Source organism: Myotis brandtii, unplaced genomic scaffold (genome assembly GCF_000412655.1).
Source record: "Myotis brandtii unplaced genomic scaffold, ASM41265v1 scaffold1214, whole genome shotgun sequence".
Taxonomy (NCBI): domain Eukaryota; kingdom Metazoa; phylum Chordata; class Mammalia; order Chiroptera; family Vespertilionidae; genus Myotis; species Myotis brandtii.
In genome coordinates, this window is record NW_005354231.1 from 556,072 (window position 1) to 568,022 (window position 11,951).

At 56.7% G+C, this 11,951-nt stretch overlaps 1 protein-coding gene across 1 annotated transcript in view; it reads left to right on the top strand.

Annotated features, from left to right (window-relative positions):
- The window catches only part of ZFAT (zinc finger and AT hook domain containing), a 60,401-nt gene that overhangs the window by 32,656 nt on the left and 15,794 nt on the right, over nucleotides 1–11,951 (top strand). Inside the window, exons 8-12 of the mRNA XM_014533174.1 lie at nucleotides 1–106; nucleotides 829–1,061; nucleotides 7,389–7,476; nucleotides 8,946–9,095; nucleotides 10,143–10,316. Of these exons, the coding sequence (XP_014388660.1) occupies nucleotides 1–106; nucleotides 829–1,061; nucleotides 7,389–7,476; nucleotides 8,946–9,095; nucleotides 10,143–10,316 (751 nt within the window). The remainder of the gene's footprint in view (nucleotides 107–828; nucleotides 1,062–7,388; nucleotides 7,477–8,945; nucleotides 9,096–10,142; nucleotides 10,317–11,951) is intronic.

The following is an 11,951-nucleotide window of genomic DNA, read 5'->3' on the forward strand; positions in this document are numbered from 1 at the left end:
AACGCCTTCCTGCGGATCCTGGACGGCCTGGCCAAGAGGCGGATGGACCCCGGCCTGTGCGAGAGGATCCGGAAGGTGTACGGCGACCTGGAGTGTGAATACTGCGGTAAGAGAGGCGGCGGGGCGCTGGGGGCCTCCCGCCACCCTCCACCTCGCTCGGGTCACCTCGTGCTCGCTGTGAGCCCACGTCTCTCCCGAGAGCTGACCCTCCTTTCCAGAGCGATGGTGGCCCCGCGGTGAGGTCTTCGCGGAGGCGGCCAGGGTGAGGGACAGCGAAGTGTGGGCTCAGGCGGCACGCAGAGGCCCTGCCCGCCTCTGCCAGGGTGTTACCCAAGGAGAGCTTTGTGCTGGCACGGCCGTGGGTCCCGTAGGGCTTTGCGTGTGGCCGAGGTCCAGAGGAGCAGAGAGGGCTCGGACGAGGCTGCAGCGCTTTGCAGGGAGCCCCCGATAGAACCTTCCAGACACAGAGCAGGCTTGGCCTCCGCCCGAGAGCTGGCAGGGCAGGAGCAGGAGGCCCAGCTCTGGACCGGGGACCCCAGAGTCCCTGGCGTCCAGAGACCCTTCGATATATGCGTGTGCATCACAGTGGTTGGCACCTAAAGGGTCCTCCTCTCTTGGCTCTGACCTCAGGCGAGAAACGTAGCACCTTTAATGTTTGCCTCTGAAAAGTAAATTCCAGACAGAAATGTGGCGGAAAGTGTGAAGGGGAACCCGGACCAGCAGGAGACGCAGAAAAATATAGTAGTTACTAAGCAGTAATAATGTGAAAAAGAATCAAGTTCAGTATAAAAGAAACTTCCTTGTTCTCACGTGAGCATGTTTTTTTAGGCAAACTTTTTTGGTACCAAGTGCACTTTGACATGCATGTCCGCACCCACACCCGGGAACATCTGTATTATTGCTCCCAGTGTCATTATTCCTCCATCACCAAAAACTGCCTTAAACGCCATGTCATTCAGAAACACAGTAACATCCTGCTGAAGTGTCCCACGGATGGCTGTGACTACTCGACTCCAGATAAATATAAGCTGCAGGCCCACCTTAAAGTGCACACAGAGCTGGTAAGTAGAAGCCGGGGGCAGCCCGTCTCCCCTGGGTGCTCATGGCTTGCTCACCTTCATGCCAATGGAGGTGTCCCCGCTTCGTGTCCATCCAGTGTGTCAGCGTCCACCCTGAACCAAGAGGCCTTCTCACCACGCAGGCTCTTGGCCTTCCCAGAGCCTTCACAGGAGAGCCTCCAGTTGGATAAAAAAAAAAAAAAAAGATGAGAGGGAATAAACTTGCTTTCTGTGCAGAATGTTCAGCGTTGGAGAGAGTCTGCAGAACAGAAGGGAAGCCAGCTCTCTCAGCGATGTGTTAAGAATACTAACGGGGGTAACGTCGTCCCCGTAGCTGCCACCGGAGTTGTTGAAGGAGGCAATTAGATGACGCCTGCCAAGTGATAATGAGGCGATTGGTTCATAGTCAGAGCACAGCGAACCGTGACGACCACGGTTGTCTAACGGTTGTGTTATTTGTAGGAAATCAAGAGAATATCAGTGAAGCAATTTTATTTTCATCTCATTTTATTTTTTAATATTTTCTTACTGATTTCAGAGAGGAAGGGAGAGGGAGAAATAGAAACATCCATGATGAGAGAGAATCATTGTTTGGCTGCTTCCTGCACGCCCCCTACTGGGGATTGAGCCGTAACCCAGGCATGTGCCTGACCAGGAATCGAACTGTGACCTCCTGGTTCATGGGTCAATGCTCAATCGCTGAGCAAAACTGGCCGGGCAAGCAATTTTATTTTTAAAAAAGCGATGTGTTTATTCAAGGTGTGGTTCATATTCACGATGGTAAATTTGTTCACTTCTTTGGTGGGAGATTGTATAACAGCACATGACTATTTATTTTTGCGACTCATCTAGTTGGGATGACAGTTGGGAGTGATTTGAGACGGGTGTTGGGGACACGGCGGGCCCTGGTGGGGCTCGTTTCCATGGCATCCTTCCTATGCCTCAGGCGGCACAAAGCGAGGCTTTGGAGACTGGATGTCATGCCACCGTTTCCTGGCACCAAACACTGTGGCATGTTGTCATTAGGGTGACGTCAGGGTTGCCCAGGTTTTGTGGGTGGGCGAGAGCATGCCCTCTGGGGTTAGGAACCTGGATTCGAATCCTGTCTCCAGCACTGCACAGGCTGTGTGACCTTGGGTGTCACTTGTCCTTCCTGCGCGGCCCTCTGTATGAAATCTGTATTAGAAAGTACATATCTGTCTTACGTACGCACATACACAGGTATATATACGCACACACACATATACACATGTATACGTACACACGTGTTTTTTTAAATGACTTTTTTCACTTCCAGTTGACATTCGATATTATACTAGTTTCAAATATACAGCATAGTGGTTAGACATTTATATAATTTATGACATGATCCCTCGATAAGTCTAATACACACATGTACACATCCATGAAACACAACTAACAACAGCACACACAGGTACACACATGCACACGCGTGTTTGTGCGTGTATATAGATCCCTGGAGTCAATGGGAGGTGAGAATGGAATGCTCGAGCTGAGGAACTCACTCAGTGCTGGCTGGCTGTGTGTCAGCGGCTGCCTGTCCCCTGGTTCTGCCTGCTACTCGGTCCTGCTTCCTTCCCGAATGGCTGACAGGTTGGTGTGGCTCCCAGGTTCCCTGGGCCCGGGAACCAGGTGTCAGGAGGCGTTATTGTGACTTTGCCAGAAATGCCTGTGAAGCCAGGAGGGAGGGAGGCCGACACTGAACAGGATTCTCAGGGAGCGTGGGGTGTCGCCGTTCATCCCAGGACCCAGACTGCCGCCCCGCTCAGCCTCAGGACGAATCACAGGACCGGGCCTCAGCTGACCCATCCTCAGGGAGGGCGGAGTGAGGAAGGACAGGCAGCTGCCCGCACAGCCCGGCGTGGAGCGCATCACAGGCAGGTGGCTGTCACCCTGTTCCTACTGTTCCATCGTTCATTTCGGAACGTGGTGCTCTGGGTTTTCAAACACGGACTTGGGCCTGATGAGAGGAGGAAGCTGGAGGAGAGATTCACAGTCCGGGCCTGTTTTTCCATGCCCAGTGCCTGTGTCGGAGGGACTCGGGGTCCCCCCAGCTATGTTCTGGCCCCTGGATGGGGGAATTGCCTCCCGGCCACATCCCAGGGGTCACAGGCAACGGGGTGTCAGGGACCTGCTCTCAGCCCTTCAGCCCCAACTCATGGGCTTTCGTTTTTCTTGATAACTGGCATTTAAGAAGCTTCTCTTGTCCACTTTCTGTGGTTATGGATCTCCGCCCAAGGGGCCCCTCTCGGTATGGGCACTCGGAGGTGGAGTGACTGTGCTGCCCCCCATCCTCCGAGGTGCATGGGTGAGCTTCTCGATGGAAAGTGGGGTGCAGACAATGCCAGGGTGGGGCTGGGTGGGTGGGGAGAGGGTGCTGTCCTGAGGGGGGCGAGTCCTCGCGTCAGCCTGGGGCTTGGTTCTCACTGTGACCCTCGGGTCTGAGGCCAGGGGTGTTGAAAGCCCACTGGACCCTCCCCTGTGATGCAGGCCTCGCCTGTTTCAACACCGATTCCCATGCCGTGCAAAGTGAGGACATTGAAAAGGAGCCTCCATCCAGTGGACCTGGACCCGGTCTGTTCCCGTTGTGGCAGGGCTCAGGGTGCTGGGTTTCGTTCCCGGGGACTCAGCCGTTTCTCAGCCCAGGGTCCACCGAGGGGTTGGAAGGTGTGCACCCACTTAACACGGTTGCTTCCTGGCACCTCTCCCTCCGTTAGCAACTAGACCAGTGGTTCTCAACCTTCTGGCCCTTTAAATACAGTTCCTCATGTTGTGACCCAACCATAAAATTATTTTCGTTGCTACTTCATAACTGTAATGTGGCTACTGTTATGAATCGTAATGTAAATATCTGATATGCAGGATGGTCTTAGGCGACCCCTGTGAAAGGGTCGTTCGACCGCCAAAGGGGTCGCAACCCACAGGTTGAGAACCGCTGAACTAGACAGTGTGACGTACAGTCAGGGCTGTACTGGAATCAGGAGATGTGGGGCCTGGTCAGGGTCTTGGTCGGGGACATGTCTGGACCCCTGTGCAAACATGGGGAAGGGAGTCTTGAGAGAAGACGCTGTTTGTACAGCGAGAGGGGCTTGGGGTTCTGGCAGGCTGGAGGCAGACCCCGCGTCCACGTTTGGGATCTAGGGTGACTGCTTAGCTTCCTGGAGCCTCACTTTTCTCATCTGTGAAATGGACATGACGCCCCTGTCCTATTCTCGGGGTGGTGAGGACTAAGTTAGGAAACGTGTAGAATAACGAGGTCGGCGTGTGTTCGGGCCCGAGTCACGGTCCATTCCCGATCCCTTACGGTGCCGCTCACCGCGTTCGGTGGACCTCGGCTACTCCACCTTAAAGGAAAGGGGATCGAACAAAACAGAAATTACCGCATTACCCGCCCACACCCAGGTAAGTGTTATTTTTGAGACCTGTGTTTCCGTACGTTTATGTGTCAGTATGTGTACCTGTGTGTGCGGGGTGGCGAAGTGACATGTTTGTCAGTCACTGACCTGTCAGTGCACCGTTTATTTGGCTATAAAGGTGAACTAATTTAAAAAATCTTACCAACGATCGGTGCCAGCAAAGCAGAGGAAGGAAAGGGAGCTGCCACCTGTCCCTCTGGGAGTAGCGGTCCGTCTGCGGTGGTTTCCTTCCTCCAAGTGGAGGGAAATGTTCCCGACCTTGAATGATGGGACACAGCTGTTCCTTTCCCGGGCGACGGGAGGGTGGACCTTTCTTACCTGGTCACAGGCCAGTTTGTTTCTCTGTCGCCCGCGGGCGCGTGTCCCCAGAACCGGGGACCTCGGGCCACCAGAGTGTCCCCTGCACAGAGCAGCTTCCTGGCAGCTGCCCTGGGCCCGAACCACAGGGGCGCGGCCTGGCAGAGCAGAGCCGCTGCGGGTGAAGGGAGACCCTTCAGCTGAAATCCCAAAGGGAGCCCGATTCTGGCTCCTTCCTCACTGTTCACAGTGGGAGCGTCCCCTGTCCTGCCTCCTCCGTCCTGCGTGTCCCTCGGTGATGATGGGCTCCAGGTGTTGTTGCTCCTTGTGGGTGGCTCAGTGGCTCACGCCTTTGTCCTCGGGGTGAAGGAACGAAGGGCTGAGTCCACAGAGGGCGGTGGTACCGTAGCCGTGGCCTTCGGTCCCTGAGACAGTGTTCGAGTGCAGTCTCCCACCTTATGTTTCTAAGTTAATTTCAAATGTTTCATAGGTGTACTTAGGCCAGTTAACACATCTGGTGGCGCAGGCGTGTAGACCCAGGCGAGGTTTGCCCAGAGTGAGCCCGGGGGCTGCACCGTGGGCTGTGGCCATGGCCGTGGCCTCCAGCTGCCGCCTCCCTCCTTTCAGAGTCTTGTGTTGCTCTGAAGGTCACTTCCCTGGGAACACGCAGCTCCCAGGGCCGGGCTCTGTCACCGCCATCACGGTGTGCAGCTCGCATCCGCTGCCTCTGCCAGGAAGGCTTTAACCACCGCGCTTTTTAACTTTGCTTTGTCGGTCCGGGTTTTCATCTCCGGTACGGAGCGGAGGTTTTGAAAAAGAAATAAATGAGTTCTAAGAGTGCACCCTTTCCCACCGCCCATGTCCTTCCGCCAGCCTTCAAAGGCATCGGGAAATGAGGGGCCCTGATAAGCTCTGAGATAAATTGCTTTCAGACGATCAGAGATTAAAAGGAAAAAAATCAAATACCAAGGACTCAGGGGAGATCACCGCAAACTCCTTCAAAGCTTCCGAGAGCCTCCGTCAGCTCTGAGGACGTGGGCGTGACGGGTCTCCTCCGGGTGGGTGCCGGGCCCACGCATCCTTCAGATGTCACGGTGACATTGTGTGAGCGCCTGTGTGCCATGCGGGAGGCCGAGGTGACCTGGGAGGGTGGGGCAGAGGAGGACAGTGACGGGAGCACACAGAAGCCTGGAGCGTGATGCGGTCTGGGCAGAAGTCCTGGGCGCTGGCTGGGCCTCGCGCTGGCTGCCCACACCCCGGACACCTGGGCCTGGCGGGCAGGCTTGGACCCCAGAGGTGTGAAATGCATCCACACCAGTTGGTTGTTCGGAGGGACTTGGTTATTTGTTTTATTTTTTTATATTTTATTTTTATTTTTGTTAATCCTCACCTGAGGATATTTTTCCATTGATTTTTTTAGAGAGAGTGGAAGGGAGAGGGAGAAACAGAGAGAAACGTCAACGTGACAGAGACACATCAATTGGCTGCCTCCTGAACACACCCCAACCAGGGCCGCTGGGGAACCTGCAACCAAGGTATGTGCCCTTGACCGGAATCGAACCCGGGGCCCTTCAGTTCGCGGGCCGATGCTGTAGCCACTGAGCCAAACTGGCCAAGGCTGTTTTTGTTTTTAAATACAAAGTACCCTTTTCTTAAGTGTACTCTGGGGAGCACCAGCCTCCGGGGGTGTCCTGCGAGTCCACCAGGCAGTCTGGCCCTGAGGGTCTGTCCTCTGAGGCTGAGCTGCGGGAACACAGCCACGCCCACCCAGCAGCGTCGGTCACACTCATCCAGCACTCACTGTGCTGGGCACTGGATGTGCTTTTTGGACACACTTTACTGTTTAGAGCAGTTTTAGGTTCAAAATTGAGCAGAACGTACAGATTCCCCGTGTGCCCCTCCCCCACACGCCCAACCTACCCTGGACGAGCCCCACTTGGTCGCGGTGTAAGGTTCCTTCATGCACCGTTGGGCTTGATGTGCTCACGTTCTGTGGAGGTTTGCATCTGTGTTCATGGCGATCCTGGCCTGTTGTCTTCTCTTCTGGTAATGCCTTTGGTTTTCTTTAGGGTTAGCTGGTGAGGCGGTGGTCGGGCCTGGTGAGGGCCTCCCTGCAGCCTGGGCAGGACTCGGCTCTGGGCCGGAGGAGCCCAGCTGGGCACCCGCACACTCGGCTCCGACATGGCCTCAGTTTCTTAATCTGTAACATGAGCACAACAATGCCGTCCACGGAGAGTCTCCTACACTCTGTTCTCTGACCCCCGTGCACGCCGTGCCCTGAGCGCTGGGGACGCGGTGTGTGCTGGCCTGTGTGGAGACGCGAGGCCCAGCCCTGCCCTGCAGCCTGGCCACCTCTGCAGGACTGCCACCTCTCACTGCGCCCAGCCCTCCCTCTGACCCTGGCTGGCCAGCTGTGCGGGCAGATGTGGGGCAGGTGCAGGCCTCGAGGGGCAGGTGCAGGCTGCACGCGCGTCCCCGGACAGGGGCACTGCGCATCTAGCTTTCATGGTGGTGGCGGCGGCGGTGGGGGCGGCGACCTTTCCACAGAGGCGGGTGAAACCAGACCGTCAATTGATTGCGCTCTCTTTCTGTTAAGGACAAAAGGAGTTATTCTTGTCCTGTGTGTGAGAAGTCTTTTTCAGAAGATCGGTTGATAAAGTCGCACATCAAGACGAACCACCCGGGTAAGGCTGTGCAGCTTGGAGGGGGAGATCGATATGAAAATGCTCACACTCATTTCAGAACAGCGATACCCGTCGGCTGCACCACAGGGAGCAAAGAGGGAGGACGAGAGGCGTGACCCGGAGGGAGACCGTCCTCTCTGTCTAGAGCCGGGAGCTTATATCATTATTTGCCTCATTTATCCTCTTATCTCCCCGGGGTCACATGAGCCCCTCCCCCTCTCCAACATGAACTTCGAATGCCTTGACGTGGGTCCCCTCGGGTGCCCCTGAGAAGATGCCACCCCGGAGCCAGGCCTGCCCAGCGTGGTGGCCTGTGAGGTGTGGGCTTCCTCCCAGGCCCAGGTGCCTCCGTGAGCTGGAGTGACCGTCACCTTTGGTCAGTTCCACGCCACTCAGATGCGGGAAGGTGAGGCCTGGGCCTTCATATCTGTCACTCTGTCCTCACCACCTGGGATTCATCTCCATTCTGTCCGATTAACTCCTGTTTACTTTTTATTTTTTAAAAATATGCTTTTATTTATTTTAGAGAGAGAGGAAAGGAGAGGGATAGAGAGAGAAACATTGATGAGAGAGAAACATCTATTGGCTGCCTCCTGCACGCCCCCTACTGGGGATTGAGCCCTGACTGGGAACTGAACAGCGACCTCCTGGTTCACTGGTTGATGCTCAGTTGCCACTGACCCGCACCCGCCAGACAGTTCCTGTTTCTAGATTCCTCTCAAAGCCCCTCTGGGGGAGGCTTGGTGGCCCAGGTGTGGGCCAGCGCCCCCCCCTGCCCCCCCGCGTGCTCCCATCACATGCGCACACACTGTTCCCGCAGCCCCTGGTCCTCTCAGGGAGGGCTCCCAGGTACCCACAGCTGAGTCCTCAGTTGTCACACTTGTTTCCTGTGTCAGCCCCCCACGCTTTGTTTTTCCCTGGAACATTCTTTGAAAGTGTATCCCAGACAGCATGTCATTTCCCCACAAACAGAGCTTTCAAGGCGTCTCTAATGAGGATCCTGTCAACATCACCGCTGGGCCAGCATTGAAACAAGCGGGGTCACACGCATCCCTGTCCCACCGCGTGTCGGGCCCCTCCCCGTTCCCCCAGTGACACAGGTGGTTGTCCTTTACGGTCGGCTTGTTTGACGCAAGACCCACGCCTTCTGCTTCAGGCGCATGTCACTGAAGTGTCGTGTCTCACAGGACACCCGCCCCCGCTGCCTGTTCCCCCATGACATGGTTTCATTGGGGGAACCGGTCACGTTTCCTGGACAGTGTCACATTCCGCCTTTATCCGAGGTCATGCACGTGCATATTTGGATTTGAGACCTGATTAGGTTCTGGGGTAACGGTTTAGGCAAAGCTCCTCTTGTGACCCCCGAGGCACGCCCCCGTCGGCCTCCTCTGTGCTGTGGGCCTGACCCGTGGGCTCAGGTGCCCCACGAGGGTCCCGGCTGCGGCGATGACCGCCCGCCTTTCTTGCAGAGGTCTCCATGAGCACCATCTCCGAGGTGCTGGGCCGGAGGGTTCAGCTGAAGGGGCTGATCGGCAAGAGGGCCATGAAGTGCCCGTACTGTGACTTCTACTTCATGAAGAACGGCTCCGACCTGCAGCGGCACATTTGGGCTCACGAAGGTGAGTGTCCGCCGTGGAGTGTGGCGCCTGCACGCTTCCACTGGGAGGAGCCTGGAGGCAGCCACGTCTTCGGGACTCCTGCCGTTAGAACTCCTCTCGCACACTCAGAAGCGTGCCCATCCATCCCTTCGACCAGGGCCCAGTTACGTATTTAGTTGCAGTTGCGGGGGTGAGCGATGTGCAGGTCTTCATAGCTCTCCTTAAAGACATCGCAGGATGCCCTGCTCTAGGCAGCAAGGGTCTGCCTCAGGCACAGCAGTACCTCCGGTGCCCACAAGGGTGAGCCTCAGTCACTGCAGTACCTCCGGTGCCCACAAGGGTGCGCCTCAGCCACAGCAGTACCTCTGGTGCCCACAAGGATGAGCCTCAGTCACTGCAGTACCTCCGGTGCCCACAAGGGTGCGCCTCAGCCACAGCAGTACCAAATATTTAGTATATATTTATTGATTTCAGAGAGGAAGGGGGATGGAGAGAGAGAGAAACATCAATGATGAGAGAGAATCATTGATCAGCTGCCTCCTGCACACTCCCCACAGGGGATTGAGCCTGCAACCCGGGCATGTGCCCTGACTGGGAATCCAACTGTGACCTCCAGGTTCATAGGTCGATGCTCAGCCCCTGAGCCACGCCGGCTGGGCCCCATTGGTTTTTTACCAAGGCCCTTGGTTGTTTAATTTTGTTCAGTTTAAGGCATTGGAGGTGGATTTGAGGAGCATCTGGTGGAGGAGCTGCTCGGGCCTGTGGGGAGAGATGTGTGGACAGCGCCCTGCAGTGGCCTGAGCAGCACAGCGGGCTGAGAGCTGCAGGGCGTGGGCACAGAGGCCGGGACACGGGGCATGTGCTTGAGGAGGAGGAGGAGGTGCCGAGGGGAGGCCTGGAGGCTCAGGAGGGGAGGGCGGCCCAGTCGGGGGCGCAGCCGGGAAGAGCGGGCGTGGAAAGTGTGCGGTGTGTTTAGGGCAAGCCCTGCGCTGCTTTGTTCAGGGTGGGGTGGGCACACACACACGGAGACGTACACGTGTGGGCATGGATGTACTGTCTCCCCGGCAGGCGTGAAGCCCTTCAAGTGCTCTCTTTGCGAGTACGCGACGCGCAGCAAGAGCAACCTCAAGGCGCACATGAATCGCCACAGCACGGAGAAGACCCACCTCTGTGACATGTGCGGCAAGAAGTTCAAGTCCAAGGGGACGCTGAAAAGCCACAAGCTCCTTCACACCTCGGACGGTGAGTACGTGCCTCCCTCCCGTGTGGCGTGAGGCTGGCACCCCGAGTCCAGCAGCAACTGTGGGTGTCGGGCAGGTGAGGGCACGTCTTGTGGAATTTATGTTCTGAGAGGCAGCAGCCGCGGCCCCATGTCAGTCAGGGCTTGTGTGTGTGTGCGTGTGTGTGCATGTGTGTATGCCATGTGTGTGTGTGCGTGTGTGTATGCCACGTGTGTGTGTGCGTGTGGACAGTGTGGGAGAGCGTGGAAGGTTTCAGGGAATGGGCATCCCCGGAGGCCTTGGCCTTTGGCTCTGCAGCTGCAACCCTCTCAGCCCTCCATCCCCCCAAGCCTGCGACGCTGGGGGCGCCCCTGATCACCCCGCCTGGTGTTCCCACTGGGGGCGCTTTTCATCCAGGCCCCGCCCAGGTTTTCACGTTCAGTCCACAACCTGGACTGAAGCACAGACTCTGTCGGGCAGATCTGACCTTAGTAAAGTGTGAAGTGGATTTCTAATTTCATTCGTTCGTTAAGAGCCATGGACTGAGTTCTGACTACGCCGGCCGTGAAGGTAGGTTCTGGGGCACAGGGTCGATGAGGAGCGGTGCCTGCCTTCTGGGAGGTGATTGCCAGTGGGAGGAGAGCGTGCGCCGTGGACAGGGCGGGCGCAGTGATGGGAGGAGAGCGTGCGCCGTGGACAGGGCGGGCGCGGTGATGGGAGGAGAGCATGGGCCGTGGACAGGGCAGGCGCGGTGATGGGAGGAGAGCGTGTGCCGTGGACAGGGCGGGCGCAGTGATGGGAGGAGAGCGTGCGCCGTGGACAGGGCAGGCTCAGTGATGGGAGGAGAGCATGGGCCGTGGACAGGGCGGGCGCAGTGATGGGAGGAGAGCGTGCGCCGTGGACAGGGCAGGCGCAGTGATGGGAGGAGAGCGTGCGCCGTGGACAGGGCAGGCTCAGTGATGGGAGGAGAGGGGGCGCTGGGAGGCGGCGTGAGTCCTGGTGGGCGGGAGGGCGGTGGGCCTCGGTCACAGTGGCCGGGAAGGCCATCCTGAGGGGATGGGTAGAGCAAGGAAGGCGAATTGTAGGAAGACAGGCAACTGAACCTAAAAGGCCTTTAATATTTTTTGTTTTCCTTTACATTCGTGAGGGCCTTGTGAATACTCTCTGTCACAAGACTAACAAGCTATGTTTGTAAATGTGTTTTTACTTAGTGTAATCACATGTAAGAGTAGGAGTTTATAATAAATATCCAAGTGATTGCAATAAAGATCTTTTATTCCAGAACTAGAGGTGAGGTAGCCATGGTCCCACCTTTAAGGACGTTCTGGGGACCCCTCCCCACCGTGGGAGCTTTCGTGGGATCCTGGGCAGGAACTGGGTTGGGCTTCAGGGAGTCAGTGGGAAAGACTGAATGCTTAGCTGGGATTTGTCAGATTAAGGACCAGGGCTTGCCTGAGGCGGAGGAAAGCCGGAGCCAGAGCTGTTCCCACGTGAGCAGAGGCTGGGGGAAAACCCACAATCAAAACAATAAAAATACAGTGATAGCAAAGCAGCCGTATCCTGAGTAATGGGGCAATACGTCACGCGACGGCTTATGAGTTCCACATCTGCAGGAACAGTAAGCCTTCCTGACCACCTAATTCTCCCTGTTGCGCTG